General features: G+C 48.7%; 1 protein-coding gene across 2 annotated transcripts in view; it reads left to right on the top strand.

The window, feature by feature from the left end:
• Tsp74F (Tetraspanin 74F) overlaps positions 1 to 19,020 on the top strand; it is a 420,355-nt gene that overhangs the window by 346,627 nt on the left and 54,708 nt on the right. The window contains exon 1 of one of the 2 annotated variants that reach the window (XM_050184657.3): positions 14,921 to 15,733. The exons of the other annotated variant lie outside the window; for it this stretch is intronic. Within the exon in view, the coding sequence (XP_050040614.1) occupies positions 15,721 to 15,733 (13 nt within the window). The 5' untranslated portion in view covers positions 14,921 to 15,720. Of the gene's footprint in view, positions 1 to 14,920; positions 15,734 to 19,020 lie in introns of those variants that run through there. 2 annotated transcript variants of the gene reach the window in all.

The following is a 19,020-nucleotide window of genomic DNA, read 5'->3' as shown; positions in this document are numbered from 1 at the left end:
TTTTTGGACTTTGGGTAGGAAGCAGGCTGCAACCTGGTTGACCTCCTTGCACTTGTTTTTTTTGGGGGTTGCCTTTTGTGTTTTTTTCTGTCCCTCTTGTATAAATGTTTGCAGAGAATGAATAACCGTGCACATGTTAATGCAGCAATGACTGGTAGTGCACGAAGTTCGCTGCCAAATTATAAGACGCCGGTTACCGACGTTAGAGGACATGTGAAGGCCGAGTTAAGATATAAACTGCAGCTTCTGCTCAGGTCGATCGAGACTACGTCACGCCTGCGGTTTTTATTTCTTCCTAGGATGCTGCGTAGTGGGTTGGTTCTGGTTCTTTTCTGCCAGTGCTTCTGTCGTGCATTTCCTTATTAGTCCCTTGTGTCAGCGCTGAATTTTCGTAACCATGAATAAATAAACTGAAACGATGAGAAGGCAGTGTTGCATAAAAGGAAATAGTGGAGTGGCTTGCGTTTGCTTCCACGAGCTGGAACGCCATCTAAACGGTCGTTATCTTTCTGAAGAGAGCGGAACGCACCGAGTTTTCCATGTTGGTTTTCTCTGACATGCTGTTCTGCAGTGCTGAACGCAAGACTATCTATAGATTAGCAATAAAATGAAACATTACAAGCTTTGCTTCTCACATCAAGGAGAAAGGCCGAGCCAGGCAACAACGAAAAAAGAATTATTGGGGCTACAAAATTTATTCGATGGAACGCGCATATTGAAATCTATGTAAAGCGAATATATGTGGTGCGTACAATTGTCTTACTTTCGTCCTACGCAGTGGGGCAGCCTTGTGCAATGTTTACGTTTAGGCGCCGCAAAGTAACGAACTTGAATCTCGTGCAACTTTAATGTTTACGAACCACACCGCTCACAGCTAAGCCTGATTAGGTGGGATGCACAGTGTGAGACGCCTGCACAGCGATGTCCCGATGACGAAGGCGATGAGTGATGCTTTTCGAGAGAAGAATGGTGATGACGCATGCATTCACAGAGAAGTGAGATACATGTCGAGCTACATTTAAGGGCTCGGTACTTCTTGTGTCGCAGTGACGCCGCCCACTCTGGAGGATGGGTGAAGAACGGAAATAAACCCAGCGACACAGGATGAGCGGCTAGATAAAAGAAAATCGAGTAAATCAATGAATCCTTTGAATATAAGGCTCTATTCCATTAAGAAATCGGTATGCTGTAGAGATGCATTGTATGAGAAAAATACATATTTTTTTTTATCACGCTGAACAGAGGGGCTCTTACCGGCTGTTCTTCGTCAGTCAGAATTCATAGGTTATATAAGCCCGTTTGATGGTATTTTCATCCGGCTCACATGTGACATTTCGTGTTTCCAAATTTATCTGCCGAGATGCCGGCCGACCTAGCAGCAGGCAGCAGACTGCAACCCCGCCAAACCCGAGAGAATAGAGAAAGAAACTTTCGCTTTAAAACTGTGTACACGCGGGGGAATATTTGGGCATTGGGAACACAATGCATGCCAATGATTACAGCGTCTCACAGCGTGCCTGGATAAAAGTGCATGTTGCAGCTAAGAAAAAGCTCGAGAAAAATAACTTATAGTAGTTGGCTTCTGGTAACTAACAATGAGTAAGTTACGTTGCTGTTATTTCTTGAAATGAAAATTGTGAACGCTCATAACAGTGAATGTCGGTAAACTTATTGAAATTGGCATGTCGAGGCGATCAACGGGTCACAAAAAACGAAGGTTGTTCAAAAAAGAAGCCAAGTTGCGTGGAACTTGATCTTCCATACATCGGTGGAGATGTCATTATGAACATCGTACGAATTTTTCGCGGAGGGGGGGGGGGCGCAAGCCTCTATTGTGACGCTCAAAAAAATTTACTTTCCTCCTGCAACGAAAGTACGTGATTACCGTCTATGCCACTGAACCATACTTGCGAAGTCAGAAAAAGTTTGCGATTGATTGCTGCGGTCGCTATGCAAAAAGGCTACGTGCATCGTAAGCACCTACAGGACAGCTCCAGAAAATGTCGGTCTAGAAGACTTGGACGCCGCCATAGCTCAGCTGTGGGCCGCCGATTATGCAAGTTTCGTAGCATATTTTCAAAGGAAGTTCCAAAAACGCCCAGCCGCAAAACGCTCCTTCGCTCAAATGGAGGTCCATCACAAGATGAAACATAAGCAAAGCAACGCAGAAAGACAACAAACCAGGAGCCCTCTTGTGCGTGAAGTATCGTTGAAGGCAATGAAGGTGAAGAGATAAAGAATATGCGCATGGTTCGCTAACTTCATTTGCTGCGTTTTCGAGTAGCAACAGCGCAGATATTGTAACTGGGCAGGGAAACTGACTATAATGTAAAGGTTCAGTATTTATTGGGGTCCGCATGACTGAACGATATACATGCAATGGATTAAAAGGTTCGTCGCACATTTTGTCCAGAATCTGAGGGAGGCCTAGGAGCCAACAAACGCGCATGCGTTAAGAGAGAGAGAACAGGATGCGTATAGAAAAGTAGGGAGGTTAACCAGAGATAGTTCTGGTTAGCTACCCTGCACGGGGGGAAGGGTTAAGGGGGATGAAAAGAGAAACAGAGCGGAAGGGGGAGATAGAGAGAGAGAGACGTGCACGAACAAACTGCGTAATAGGGGGCGGCGTTCTTAAAATCGATCGAGAAGCCCCGCAGACCGCAGGAACCTTAGTAACGCGAATAAGCATGCGTTAAAATGCGAGATCATGTGGCCTGCTCAGCCGAAAACTTGGTGCCTCGGCTTCATGGCCATGCGCCGTATGGAAAGCTAAGCCAGGGCCAACGCTGCAGCCGAGTCGGTGGAAACCTGCTCCCCCCCCCCCCCCCATCCTCTCTTTACCAGAACGAAGTCTTAAACCTTCCTAACGAGCACAACGAATATGATTAGACTGTCCTGCATTTGTTTAAATCCATACCAAAGCCGTTCCTGTTTTTTATCATTTTGTACTGTATGACCCCTAGGAGCATGGCGTGAGTCGCGACCCATACCGTTTGCATAGCCAGAAACAAGGCGCAGTATTCATGCGGCACGCCGTCGCTGCGGCGTCCCCTGCGCCGGTTATACGGCGCACGGAACGGAAGCCGCGAGGCAGCGTCTCTGCGTCGGCCTACAGCTGGACGCGTGCGTGTCCACTATACGAAAACACTGGGCGCCTTCGATCGCTTCCGGCCGTTCTTCTAACCGGCTGAACTCTGCGCCGCCCGGTCGTCGCGGAGGGCGTTGACACGCGCCCATGGGCGAGCTGCCCGTACACACACACACGCACAAGTCGTAGAAGACCTGTGCGTGGCGACCACCTCGCGTTCCGTGCCACGGCTGAACAGGCACGCTCCGACCGACGACGCCGTCTATGCAGCGCCGCTGGCAGGTAGTTTTGTGCGACGAGCGTGCGTATATATCTATCTGCGCACCGTGGAGATAATCGGCCGACTATGAAGGCGGCAGACTGAGAGGGAGCAAGGCTCTCCCTTCGCTCGGACTTTCGCTTTCGTGAAGTCAGTGACCCGGCCAGCGGCGCTTTCGCCAGGTTCAGCGAACCGATGAACCGCGGCGGCGTTGCCCTGCTTGGCTGCGTCTTCTTGGCCTTCGACGGCGCCTGGCGTTGCGGAGACAGTGGAGGAGGAAGTCGAGTGTCGATTTAAAAAAAAATACACACACACACACACACACACACACACACACGCGCACACACACACACACACACACACACACACACACACACACACACACACACACACACACACACACACACACACACACACACACACACACACACACACACACACACACACACACACACACACACACACACACACACACACACACACACACACACACACACACACAAGAAAAACGGGCGTCTGAGCAGTTAGTTGACGACGGTTTAGCTCAGAAGCGTTTAGTACATTCGCGGGGAAGCCTGCGTCTCAAGTTTAGGCGCATTCGCGTCGACGATCACGTTGTTGGTCCCGGGGTCTGTGACACCGCCTAGAGAGAATTGGAGAGTCGTCGAATGGGGGCGCGACTCGCGCATTTTTTGCGACCTTGCCGTGGTTGAAATGTGGCTGCCACGGAAGGCTGCGGTGATAAAACCGACAAAGACGCAGTCACGCGTTCGTGCCAAATGTCGCGGAAACTTAAGGAATCATGTACGACTGGACACAAACTTTTTTTCGTTTTTCCTATTTTATGACTTGTTTGGGAAAAAATGCCGTTATTCTTACACGACCTTGTGGGGCTGCGCTAGGATATGCACTCACTCACTCACTCACTCACTCACTCACTCACTCACTCACTCACTCACTCACTCACTCACTCACTCACTCACTCACTCACTCACTCACTCACTCACTCACTCACTCACTCAATCAATCAATCAATCAATCAATCAATCAATCAATCAATCAATCAATCAATCAATCAATCAATCAATTTTTGATATCTAAAAACTTGAATATACCGCCAACGCGTTAAGACGGCTGAATATTGAAATCTGCATCGCACTGAAGTGCTGGGACGACTTTTGCAGAAGTACGTTCCTGCGCTTTCTCGCACAATTAACGTGCCGGTGTCGAGTTCCCATGCTACGTTGACAAGCGCTTCTTTGTCTTTCCGGAGTGAATTTATTCTGAGTTGCGTCCTACTGAAAGCCAGAAAAACAGCAGTAAAGACAAAGCCACTCAGACAAAGAAAGAATCGTTATGGAGAATAAGGTCGACGAAGTTGCCTCTCCTCTGTTACACCGTGCTCGGCTATAAATTCACTGCGGTTGCAAGGCCACTTTCGAGTAGTTACGAAATATAATATATCAAGAAAGTTGGTCAGAAAGAGAGCATAACCTGCGGTAAATGGTTAAACCAAACCATCAATAATGAAATCCGCATTCTTGGAAACAAAATGTTATTCACCCGCCGTTCATGTATCCTGAGGGGAAACCAAAGTTGGCAGTTGAGGAGCCATAAATTAAGAAAGCAGCCTACTTGAGCTTTTTCTCGACATTTCCAAAAATTTTTTACTTCTTGTTCTTCAAAGGCGTATGCTTGATTCCAATTGGCTAGCGCGGGTGTATACTATGGATGTCGCAATGAGAAGCAAAATAAGGTCAAAGGAATCTCTTGAGGCTGTTAAAATTCGAGAACGAAACATGATGAAATTCGAGGCAAATTCAAAGCTTACTATAGCGAATAGAAAGCAACGCAAAAAGAAAAATTAAAAAGGCACGGCACCTGTTAGCGAATACGACAAGTTACACCGTGGGTGTACTATTCTCAGTCGCTGTTTCCTCACTGGCAGAGAAATTGTCCACAGTGAATTGTGACAAAGCAAAAGCCAATGACAAGGATGGAGGAAGTCCAAGCAAGTCCGATTGAGAACTCGAAAAAAAAAAAAAATCAATTTCTGTTTTCTTTTTTTAGTCAGCACATTTTCCTCCAGCCAATGCCCTTGTTTCTTTCTGTGTTTCTTTTTACTTCAGGGTCGTAAGAAAAACTTTCCCGCATATGTGTCGCGCAAGCCCCATAATGGCGATTTAGTCGGCTGCTCTTTCGAAAGATGCCGGATCTCAGCTTAACTGTGAAAGCGTTCCTCCTCTTAGGGCAGATGGTCTGATATATTTAAGGGCGGATCTTCGGAAAACTTGCTCCTCTGTTAAGCGACGCATCTTAATCTCACGGTTAATGGAGATATTCGTGTGCGCAAGCCAAATGAAAACAGGCACCGTTGCAATGTACAAAAAATACCACAATAATTACGAACTAATGAAAAGGAGGCGCATTATCCTATGATGAATGCGTTGCGCGATGTTGCCGAGTCTTTTGTCTCGTTTTGAAAGATCTGCTGCAGAGGGCTTGAAACGCGCTTTGGAAAAGTGAGCTTGCTCTGCAATGGTCAACGGCAGAAAGGGCTGCGCAACCGTCGTTTCCACATGTACCAAGAGGCAAAAGCCGAACCAGCACGGTTAGGATGGCCGTGGACAGTGTTGTCAGGCGTGGCTTAAGTACAGAAGGGCCGGCAGCAATGTGTGGTAGCCAGTTTGGTTGCCCTAACTGAATGGCACCGAGATCCTTAGCTTCGGCACCGAGTTCGTTCGACGCCGTCAGACGTGCTGCCACATCTTAACTCTCGTTATGCAAATGCGTCCAAAATAAAATAAAGAATAAAATCTTGAAAACTGGTATGCTTCCATACGCACCATCAAGGAGAGATGTCGACGCACGTCAGATTTCGCGACGATTACCGCGCCTACAGCGTTCGTGGTAAAGTGGTCGTAAACCTGCAGCCCCAAACTCTAACTACAGCAACGCCGGATATACGGCAGCTGATAGTGTGAAATAGTGCTGCAATTTGTACACCGCAGGTGTGTGACTGCTTCTATTTAAGCCACAAATAAGGTTCGCGACTATGTTTAGCAGCACTTATCCATCGCAGCCATATATTTTTTTAGTCCATTTTTTTCTTTCCCGGTACCTCAAACCGGTGGTCCGGTTAGCTTTCTTTTTCTGTGGAGTTCAGTAATATATTCAGTTCTTATCTGCGTAAGCCGCATCGCAAGTGACAGAAGGCACATCCAGGTTAGACTCTTGTCACCGCTGGAGAACAGACTGCAGTCCTAGTCCGCAACCAGTTTGAAACGCGCCAAATGAATTTTTTTTTTCTTAGCATACTGTGAGACGTCGGCTCTTTCAAACGGTTGTGGATAATGCTTGTCTAGAGCACAAGATAAATATGCCGCAGACGCGACTTTCGGAAAGACTAGTAGAACAAGAGTTGCAACACGAAATACTGTAGCCTTCGGTTCTTTTTAAATAACATAATATGAAAGATCCGTGCTGACAGGCAAGGTCTAGGTGCCATTCTTTAAGCTACCTATCGAGACGCCGCAATAGTGAACCTCAAACAAAACATAACCGTATAGTTGGCATCACGAGGTTCCTTACCCAGGTAACCTTATCTTATCCGCCATGCCAGTGTTTCAGCGTTCGCCTTATGAGCTTGCTCGAAAACATCGCAAGGAAACGGTTTCGACAAGCGGGTGCAGAAAAAAAGTTATATTGTTTCCCGCAGAACCGCAGGTAGTGCAGAATGATGTCTGACGTCTTCTGCCTGTGCATTCGTGCGGCTCTGAACTGATGGACACGTGGCAACACGTTTCAGAGACCTGTCTAGACGCGTCCACGGAGACCCGGGATTTGCCAGCTCAGAGTGCTTGTCCTACTCTCTCCTTAAGCACCGCCAACCCCGCAACCACCGTCGCACCCACTGTATAACTGCTAGATTACAATCCGTCAAAACAGGAAGCCTCAGGAAGTATGAAGTTAGAAAGGCGATGACCTATGAATTTGAAAGCTTCGAATGCTCCAAAGGGCAGCAACACCATCTTCATGAACAGATCACTCGCTCCCTTACCTTAAATTTTTTTTTTTTTCATTTCGGGCTTCTAACACTACACGGATAAATCATCTCGTTTGGTCAAGAGACATGATGAGTACACTGTGCCTGGCAATATAGCGTACATGTTACGCGAGTTTCAACAATGTATACTGCAGGGTTTGAACCAGTAAGAAACTCGGGGAACACGAAAGAAGAAGCAGAGGTGTGCTCTCTTTTGTTCCTTCTTGATCTGCTTCTTCGAGCAAGCGCTCTTAAAAAATTATACCACGTATGGGCCAGTCGTCGGGCCCTGCATTGTGTAACGATCGAAACCGTGGAATAAAGTCCGACTTGCGTATATACAGAAATAACGAGAAAGGAATAAGTGAGCTGGGCGGTGCACTCATTGAGACGTCTTCCCGCGTTTATGAGGGGCATGCTGTAAACCACTCGAGAATTGTCGCTGTTGGCGGCAGGCGTGTGAAAAAAAAAAAAAAAGGACGCCGTGGCGATTGCCATTCCGTTGAGCGCCGCCCCTGTGTGATGCGCCCGCCGACTCGGTGAGAACCATTTTTTTTTTTTTTTTTGTCGTGCTCAGAGTAGATTTTGACCGAGGTCTTCAAGAACAGCAACAAACAGCGGCGAGTCCACTGCGGCTGCACATGATGCACGAAGCGAAAGCGATAAAGAAAAAGAAACAATAATAAAGAAGAGAAAGAAGGTTTCAGAGGAGTGAGCAGAATACTGAACTTGTTTTCGTCAAGGGCAAATGGGATGCCCTCTTATAAAACGGCAGCATAGACGTACACAGATCTGCGTACTGATACGTGCTCCGTATAGACGATTCACGCAGACAAACAAAACTGGATAAGTCGGACCGCAGTTAACCAGTCACGGATACGCTTTGGCTCTGGGCGCGGAATTCAAAGAAAGCGCGCGGCCAAGTCGAGCGGGCGCCCGTCACAATCCGTGGTCGCATACAGACCTAAAGTGATTACCAGTCGCTCAGTAGCACAGAAAGCACGCGCCATTATTTCTTTCTGGTTCGGTGATTCTTGTATAGTAAACGTGTAGCTGTGCAAGAAACATCCGAGAGGTAAAGGATTATGCATTTAAACGATCGCTCTGGACCTATTTGGGAATGTGGGTAAAAAGGAGGGGGAGCTAAATGTGGCTCCGAAGAAGTTTCACACATTCGAAGCGCCATAGCGAGTTCAACGACTTTTCGACATTAACCCGTGGTCGAAGTCGGTCCTCAAACGATGTCACCTCTCTGGGCGATGCTTTTCCCGGAATATCTTGAGCCGTTCATATTCCCACACGAGAGTTTGAGTTACTTCCCTCGAGCGTGCATAGCATTTCGCTTGGGGATGTGATTGCGGTCCGTCGGGGCCACTGCGCTGCCGTCACCATGCACTGCCATAAAACGATGATGTCCTCTGTTAGGGTGCGCCATGACGTTTCCATGGTTACAATGGCTTGCGCACCTCGGCATAACCCTCTGCGATTAGGAACTTGAAAAAGGGGGTACCAGTGAAACGCAAAGGACGCACACACAAGGAAAAGGCGTTAGACACGAACTGGCGCTGTGTACGCTTTCTTTGTGTTTCGCTGGTGTAGCCCAATTTTTTAAGTTCATCATGCACCAAGTGGCCCAAGAGCTTGCGCTATCTGCGAATAGGGTTGCCTGAATCAGGACTCGCAACCAGGAGGTTTTCTCTGCGGCGCTTCTGGAGGCAGCACCATTCCTCTTCAGAAACTTGCTGCAGACCTTGTCCCAGAAATCTGGGTGTCAGCAACGCTATTAGCATAATTTGCCTACTTGGAGCGGCAGGTAAATCACCCGTCCTTGGTATTTTGTAAATGTTCATTTATCGCATCACACCGAGGTTCGGCCACTGCCTGGTATGATTGGAGCAAGTTTCCCAACGAAAAAAGAAAGGAAAAAAAGAGGAGGTCTTCTAATAACGTGGGACCACGTTAAGGAAAAAGCAGGTACAAGCAAGAACGAAATAGCAGTTTCCACTACAGATAAATGCTGCTGTCGTAGTAAATGGTTTTAGAGCCGAAATAACCGCCGAAGTCTGCTGTTGTATTTATTTTTTTGCTTTTGCCAGTGTTTTGACATTTGGATACACAAAATATAAAATTCTCACTGCAGCGATCAGCCACTTAACTATGTTTAGAAACACGCAGGGCATTTCGCAAACACGTGACGTTATCCAAGCGACGACAGGAAACGGAAACGACAGGAATCTGGCTAACCCTCGCCCTCTCTCTCTCTCTTCGTAACATGCGGGCTGATAGCCGCGTATGTTTCAGTCAACCTTGTTTAGCCTTCGCAACTGCATAAATACCGCATAAACGACCAGCATACGCGCAGCGAAGGGACGCAACCACGGAGAAAGGCTTAGAGACAAGTTCACGACGGCCCGTGACAGGGTGTTACGCACCGGCAGGGACAGGCGAGGTGGCCTGTCAAGTGGGCGCCCGTTAAAGCAAACACTGCGCGACGGAAGTGTTGACAGGGTCGACAGTGTGCGCGCGATTTAGAAGGGGTGTCACCAGCTTGGCTATTTATTGATTTAATTTCCGCGCGCTAAACGACACCCGCTGCCTACGCTGATCTCAGCGCACTTGTCATCCGTCCTTTCAAGGTAGTCCTTTTAGACGTTGACGCCATTAGCGCGATATATTAGATGACTGGATAGACGATTTCTGGGGTTCGACGTTCCAAAGCGCCGATGGCTTAACGAGTGAGGTGTTTGTGAATGGCGCAGGAATATTCTTTCGGTCACCCTGAGCCCAATGATCAAGCGTACACCAACAGTCTTCTTCCGCTTTTTTTTCTTTCTCGTTTTTTTTTCTTTATTACATATTGGCTTTATGGGATTGCGGCAGTCACAACCGGAATTAAGTAGCTAGAAAGATTATAGTTTCGAGAAAAAATTGGACAGATGTATAGCGAATGTTGAGCAGGAAACTGCACGTTCGCATGTGCAGAAATTTTTCTTCGATAATATTATAATACCTCTTCCACACGTACGTCTATCCCACCCACTTAGCGAGCGCTATCGCCTTGGTACATTCCACGACCGATCACGTTGAAAAAAAAAAAGAAATTCGCAGCTTATCAGATTGAAAAATAAGTGGTAATGAGTTGTTCCCATAAGTCGCATGAATCCTTCACAATGCGTATATTGTTGGGCGAAATCAGTTGATTGTATGTTGCCTAAAGTCAAAGAGCGCACAACGCATATTGTACACACATAAGCTGACACACGGACGAGACAATAAACAGCACAGGCGCTCACACTCTGCACACTGTGTTGTGATTTTTTTTTATTATTATTACTATTTTGCACTCCTTAAGTTAATTTTATGCAATGAATCATTCAATTCGCGTGGCTTGGCCTTCGCATTCACCGAACTGCTCGACCAGTTCAACTGCGATGGCGTTAAAATTACCCTCGAAAGGGAAGGGTGCGTGATTGGCTGCTTCGGTATTCAAACGCCGAAAGAGCGCATATACCTCACGCGCGCGTGACCTACGAACGCGCAGCTTTGTTCGCTTCAGAATGTGGGGCACGCGATTTGCCCACGGCCACGAAGCCGGCGAGTCGAGCGAAAGCTCTTGGTCTTCCCTAGCTTTCACCTCCTGGCGCGGGCCGCACGGTTCACGGTCCTTCATGCACTGGTCCTCTCAATCCTTGACACTCGCCGACCGCGGGCGGTTTTCACTGCATGCGATGTATAGCCACGCGTCCGCTGCGCCAGCGTCCATAGCGCACATTCATTATGCGCTGCATGCAGCCCCACTCGTAAGCACGTTATAGATACAATGCGCGTGCATGAGAGGCCCTCTTTCGCAACACATGCGCGCACGTGTCCGAGAGGCTGGCCCAGCCGGCTCAGCTGGAAATGGAGCGTTGAGCCGCGCAGCGGCCGCTTCATGCAATTTGATACGGGCACCCGCCGATTAAGTATCGGATAATGCGCGCACTCTACGCCAAGCGCATACGCGTACTCGACGAACCCGCTGACTCGAACGTGGCATTTTATTTGGTTGCCGCGCGGCTTCGTTCGCTGGTAAGGCCGAGCTTATCTCCTATGGGGATGCCAGACGCTATTCGCTAACGACATCGCGTGGCAGCGTATCTGGGAGCCCCGACCCAGCCACGAACGACGCGATCCGACGGCGTCGCCTTGATTAACGACTGTGTCGGCCGGCGATGAAAGGGAGTGATACTGGAGACACCAGGGTGCGGGTGACTTTGGTTGTCGGATTCGTGGCAAGTATAGTTTCACGTTCGCGCGCTTGTATGGCGTGCGCCGGTCTATGCTACCGTTCGTTTCGTTTTCATTGCCTGCAGCGTACGCATCTGAAGTCTGAAAGTTGGACGTCCCGATAAAATGAGCTAGCGCTTGACACGTGATAAATTGTCGCAGCACAGTCACTGTTGGTTCGCCACTGAATTCATTAATCACAACCTGCTTATGGCTTAACGACGAGCTGCTGTACAATGATCAGGCAAAGCGTAAAGGATGATCTTGGCTGCACATTTCCATTAAATTATGAATGCCTTCGAGTAAATTATAGCGTATTCGCAGTGCTCGGGGTGTCCCAAGCGTTGCCTGTCGCAAAAGGGTGCGTTGACTTAAAAACAAAAAATTAAAAAAATGTGGGCGGAATATTGAGCAAGAGCATTGTTCGAGACATGTTGGCTATATCGTGTCGAACATCGACTGTGTATCTCGATTAGCCACTGGCTCTTTCCTACCAACTTGTGAACCCGGGCCCTCAGCCCTAAATCCGGTCACACACACACACACACACACGCACACGCACACACACGCACACGCACACACACACACACGCACACGCACACACACACACATACACACGCACACACACGCACACACAAACGCACGCACACGCCCGCACGAACACATACACGCACACGCACACACACACACACACACGCACGCACGCACACGCACACGCACACACACACGCACACGCACGTACGCACACGCACGTACGCACATGCACACACACGCACACACGCACGCACGCGCGCGCACGCACACACAAAATGACGCCGTAGTACACCAACTGGCCACACTGGTCAGTGACAGTTCCTCTAAAAAAAATTGCCTAAATGTCACCCGAACATTTCGCTCACTTAACCACGAATTCTGATTGCGGCTGCGAATCCCACCAAAATTTAGTGAAATCATTTTGCAGTGCTTGCGACACCACCGGCACGCATGTAAATTGGAGACGGAGATTGCAGACTGTATTGACTAATTACAGTTCTACTTAAGAGTATCGACATGTCTGCACAGCGCAAAAGACTAGGACAGAAGATAGGACAGACGTTGTGTTGAATATAACTTCATCAATTTGTATTCACTTAGAGCACGTGGCAATGCGCCGAATATCCGGATTACCAGGTGGGTCCGTCAGCTGGGCGCCCCGTTACTTGCGCACGTAATAACCAGTCCTTCGGCTGACTCAGCTTCCTTGTGCGGTTGACCTAGGCGTGCACAAGAAAAGAAAAAAAAAACAATCCTCACTCAGAAATGAATCACCATTGAATATGTGTGTTTTAAACATACGTACCTAATTGCGTGTTACTCGTTTCTATAGAAGGTGAGTTGAGTAGCTTTATTATTGCGAAAATGTTACATCTCTAATGTTTTCTACGTTAGACCTACTTTCTTTTAAATTTTATTTGTGAGACGCTCAAGGTACATAGTGAGGCCTTCAAGGTACACGGAGAGCTTAGAATCGTTTAACCGCACAAGGCGGGGAAAACACGTAAGCCGAGTGGGTTAATTTCGTCGCGTCGGGTTCAATTCATAGTTTCGCGTCTAATCATCTAATAAGGAGAAAGGCAGCACGATATGCAAGAAACTAGTGACAAGCATATTTACGAGCTGAACTAGTCGTTACTACCAATGCTTATCACACGTTGACGCACTCTCCATTTAATGCCGCCGTGCTTTGGCCGACCGCCAGTAATGCCCCTCGTTGTATATAACAATGTGGATATCCGCTTCTCTGGTATAAGATAGATGCAGCTTGACAAAGTGCCGCCCACGGACAGTTCACTCCGTTTAGTTATCTAATTCTTAATTTACAACACCATACGTATTGCGCCCGTCGACTTCTGTTCGCATGCGATCACTTATCCTTAACCTAGAAGCGTCCTATGGCTCCGCATGCAAAGTTGCAAAAATATGCAACGGTACATACGTCGCCACTGTCACACCTTTGATTGGCTGTGCTCTCTTTAGCTTGGGACGGTTGATCTTGAAGAGCGCTAAGCACACCCATCACCAGCAGCAGATAACTAGATCACTTACTTTGTTTCGTAAATGAAGCTTTCCTTTAGTTTATTTATTTAGTTATTTATTTATTTATTTATTTATTTATTTGTTTATTTATTTGCACTCTGTGAAATCGTGATAGTTCGGTAATGAGGGTAATATGCGACAGAAACGCTCGAGGACGAAGAATTGATGTGTATTAAGCGCAACACGTGGAGATGGGGAGGGGGGTGGGGGAAGGACCTCCATCCTGCCGCATGCGTGATCTGACGGTTGGCTACGATAATAAAATTGCTCATCTAGATGTACGTCGGTACTTTGTTTCCGGATGAAGGATATGTATAGCCGTACTTGTGACTTGGAGAGATAGATTTTACATGAGTCGCCAAAGCTCAGCTCGGTATCTGTATGTTCAGCTACAGGGCACCTTAGCAAAGCCCACGCAGCGAAAGCAGAAATAAATAACTTAGTTAACTCAAACATCTCCAACTAGAAGCCCATTGCCGACGTCAATCATACTTTTCAGTGGTTGGGCAATTTAGCGAGCAACTACGGTAACTATGTAACTAAGCAACTATGGTATCCCAGTGATAACGGACTGATCACTAGAATTTGGGCTGGTTCTATCTGGTTAGGTGTCAGTGGGCCCATTGAGCTATGAAACCAACCACGATGCAGACTGAGATCGACATCTCTCCGCGTCGAGCGGGGCAAGGGTCTTTTGAAGCCGCGACGCGTCGTCTCTAGCGGGAACTCCAGTCGCCAATAATCAGAACAGGGGACACTTCGTGTCCGATGTTTCGGCTCTTCTCCATCCGTATCACTTTACTGACAACGCCAACACTCGACAAGTTTATTCGCTAAACAAGATATCTCGCGGGGCACGCGCCAAGCTGGCGGGTGCCCCACGCGATGCCCTGCGCATCGCCAACGCCGGGGAACTTCTTCGTCGAGGCGGCCGGCGGGGAGCGCAGCGCACCGCGAAGTCCCGCCGGCGCGCTCGACGGGACGCTTATCGAAACCATCGTCCCGTCCGCACCCTTTCCGCCAGCCCCGCTCGCGCCACGGCACCCTCCTCCCGCTGCGCTGCTGGCTGCTTCTGTCGCCGCCGATGCCGCGCGTTAACCTTAACCCTGAAGAATCGCTTTCTCTCCTTTCTGCTTTGGGATAACGGCCCACAGTCGTGCAAAGGGGAGGGCCGAGTATGAGGAGGCGGAGAGAACGCGAGCGAGGAACCGGCACTCGCAGACCTCCTCGCCGCATCGGCGGTGTGACGCTGGTGGCGGCGGCGGCACCGGTCAGGTACGCCACTCTATCGCTTACGCGAGCGTACCGCTCTCGCTCTCTTTCCGTACGACTCTCGCTCTTTCTCTCTCCGCCATCTCTTGCCTCTTCCATCGCTGCCCGCGTGCGAGTTGCCCTTCTTCTTCTTTTTCTTGGCCGGCTCTCCTCACCACCAGCGACGGTGTTGCGCGCACACGCACGCAGCCACCGAACCCTCCTCGCCCCTTTCCTTCCGGCCCTCCAGTCTTTCCGGCTGGAAAGACCCCTTTCACGGCAGCAGCAGCAGCAAGCAGCGGCGGCGGCCACAAGTTAAACAACACCGAGCCGCACCGGCGAACCAGGCCCAGTCTGACACGAACAGCAGACGCGGACGGGTGGTGTTTGCCTTCCAACCCTGGATTCTTTGCCGATCGACCAGCAGGGCAGCACTGCAGCGACGGTAGCCGGTGGTGTGGAGAGTAACCAGTCGTCCACCTGAACAGACGCCGAGGGACAACCGAGAGTTTCTCCGACGACGAGGGAGTCTGCCTCCGCCTCCATCTCCCTTAGGCGTCTCCGCACCTTCCGGAGGACCTGCCGTGATCCCTGTTCTCCCGCCGATCCGCGCGCCTGTGGTGTTTGCGCGGCATCCGACGACGTGGACGCAGTTTGTGATCGTAGTAAGGGATCGCCGCCTCGGCGAGAGACTTGTTCTTCACGTGAGACCGAAACGCGACAGCACCTGCCAAGATGTACCTCAGGTGTAAGTACAGGCTTTCCTTTAATTTATTTTTGTTTTGTTTCTGTTTATTTCGCGTTAGGTCCCATTTGTCGTTTTGTGTCGTTGTGTTTGCCGTTCTTTTTCAGTTTACCGGTTTCCCTTTTGGCGCCTTTGACGTTAGCACCCGGTCAATTGAATGGTTCATGCTTATGGCACCATATTATTTAGGCAAATTCGAGCTTACTCCTGGCTATGACGGTCTCGGCTGATGGCAAGGCCCGCCTTCTCGTTTTCTTCTTTTTTTTTTTTTGCACTGTACGTTCGTTCTAAACCCAGAGAAAACAAGTTAGCTCCGACATCTCACACTCGTGCCTGTGTCCAAACAGTGACACCTTGCTTCTTTATTTATTTTTATCTGTTTACTTCTTCTGCCGTTCTTACGTTCATGCCTGGCACAAACCAACGTGAGGAATCGGCCATGACGCCAGTGACATTCGGACATCAGATGGCACACACCAGACTTCTGTTTACTTCATTTCCATTGCTTTCTCACGTTCACAAACCAATACAGTACCTATACCAGCCCTTATCTACATGACAGTAAGCGTTTTTTATTCTTCGATACATAATGCGGATAGATATATGCGTCACCCGTTGCAACCCTCCGCGGAGCGGTGTAGCCTTTATCGCCGGCAAGTTGTCTTCATCCCACCGAGGACTCCTGACCTTGCTACGGAAAGAAAAAAAGAAACTGAAAAATAAAAAGGGAGAAGCCTTGAACGAGTGCCTCGGACCGATATTAGAAGCTACAGATGTCCTGGTGTGTGTGCGCCTCAATGACGCGCGAAGCGGCCTACCAGGCAACGAAGCGTACTTTATGTCTATTTCTCGCTGCTCGCTTGTCTCGCTCGATCAGATAACACGCCGAACGTAAAAGCTCACCGCCGCTTGCAAGACTCGCGTGCCGGGGTCGGTTTTGTTTGTTTCTCTCCGCGGAATGCGGAGATGCGTCCGTTCAATGCCTGCGAGAGATCTGGATGTCCTCAGCTGCCTCTGTCGAGGCTAGCGCCAGTCATTTCTCGTACCACTCGCAGAGCACACACCAATTGCCCCCCCCCCCCCCCCCCCCCAGTTGACCTTTTCTTCTTCTTCTTCCGTGGTACGCGAGCGGGAATGCGCGTCTTCTTGCGCCTTTGCCAATATTTAGAATTGTATCGAGCTGTAGCTGTGCGTCTGGGACAGGATTAACGCTGATACGATGCGACTTCGCGCGTGCTGTTACTTCCAGTGTATACGCTTTTGCCATAAGGAATGTCGTTGGCATCGTAGCCACGACCTCGCAAGAGGAAACCAATAAAAAAAATTGTTGGCAGTTTTCTCATCGAAACATTGCAGTCGGGAAAACATTCAAGCATTGGTCGGTCGCGAAATCTACCGGGCGCGTAGCTTGTACTGTTGGCATTCTAAGTAACGCTAGAGGCACTCATTCCGGAGATATTGAGCGCATATTGTTTTTGTTGTGAAGTCGGTGACCTTTTGCAGGGCTCAGGCACTATGCCCCGCATAATTTTTTTTTAATGTTAGTTATATCTCTGCAGTCAGTCGTGGGGAAAAAGTGGAAGTACGAGTTACGTCGGCGGTCGCTCCGTGACTAAGTAATGACGCTTCGTTGCATAGCGCACTATTGCTGCAGCAAAGCCTTCTTTACATTGTGAACATTCGGACGTTGGTACTACAATTTTGCTCGCTCAGGCTGGATATATTTATTTATATATATAAAAAACTTGAATTGCACACTCTTTTGTACCTTTCTTATTCTGGTAGGGGTTACAGTCATTCTGAGGTGTATGGCTTTGTCAAGAGGCTATATAGTATAATACAAATGTATGCGTGTCCGGTAACATAAAGAAATGCCAGGTATCATATTATGTCTGGTTTCGCCTTACTGCAGGGGGATGCAGCTACACATATTTCACGACGTGACGCATAGGTAAATTCTTACTGTGCCGTAGGGAAAGAGAAAAATTTAACCGACTTGTCTCCTTTTTAGCGATCTGCGGGACATCCGATTTCATCTGGTCTCCCTTGCACGTCTCGTTTAATGTTCTCTAATAAATAAGCATTGCTTCCAATGAGCATATCAGGGTGAAGAGCTCTCGGTTCATTGTGGAAAGAACTATACGCAGTCGTTGCGAATGCCGAGAAGAGATGAGGATTGCACAGGTTACCGAATGCTTTCACCCCCGACGCGCAATTGTAGGGTATTTACGTTGGACGGTTTCCGTCATCAAAAACGTTCGAAGTTTGTAAAAAAAACGAATTCAGCTCATATCTACAGCGAAAATTCGGCAGGGGAATATGATTTGTTAGTAGACCTTCCAATCGCGTGCTTTTTTTTTTCCTTGATATGTCTGGAAGGTGTTTGTGTTAAGAGACTTTTGCTAGGTCTTTTCATTTTGCTTTTGTCGCTCGTGCGAAATGAGGCTTACCGTGAGTTTCTCTAGCTTTCGGTGTGATAAAAAAAAGGAAAATTCAACAGCACAAACGTACAATTAAAGCCACATGTCGAGCCGTTCGCCTACTCGAGTGCTCTAATAGAAACATCGCAGACTCGGCTGCAGAATTCTATTCGAAACCATCCAGGAAAGCGAGTACACGTACCCACGCACACATATACACAAGGCTCTCAAAAACTCTCGAACGTGATCAGCTATACTCCGTGTTTCAACTCTTTTTTTTCCTCGCTTCAATGCCGGAGTCTCATTCGCGTCGGCTGCTTTCGCAGCAATGTCCCACCGACCGCTGCAGTCTTAGCCAAGGCGCCTCGAAGACTACGCGGATTCTTCTTTTTCTTTCTTTCTCTTTTTTCTGCTTTACTCTAGTGGCGATCTTTTTTTTTTTTTCTTCCTCTTACTCTGCACGGCCAAGGCTCGCTCTCCTTACCTTCGTTTCTCCTTCTTCTTTTGCCGCGATGCCGATCTCCGCGTAAGGCCAGGCTAACCCTCAGAGCAGTATAGTGCACCCTGATGCCCGTGGACTCAACGTTCGTGCGACGACCACGCACGCTTAGTATCCAGCTCGGTTATACCGGCTGCAGCAGTAGCAGCAGTCTTGTTGGCAGTCGGACGGAGGACTCACCGCGCTGAATTCATAACAACCGGAGCGAGCTGCCGCCGCCGCTGCCGCCGGTGCGTTTATTTACTTTTTCTTTGTGTCTTGCGCCTCTCCTTTCGCTCTCGCTCGCTCGTGTTCCGTCTTCTCTCATCCTCCGCACACCAAAGCCGAGTGCGTAGCGCCAGTGCACCGCCGAAGGTTGTGATGGTGGCGGG

Source organism: Dermacentor andersoni, chromosome 4, assembly GCF_023375885.2.
Source record: "Dermacentor andersoni chromosome 4, qqDerAnde1_hic_scaffold, whole genome shotgun sequence".
In the NCBI taxonomy this organism is placed as follows: Eukaryota; Metazoa; Arthropoda; class Arachnida; order Ixodida; family Ixodidae; genus Dermacentor; species Dermacentor andersoni.
This window is presented reverse-complemented; position numbering and strand designations above follow the sequence as displayed.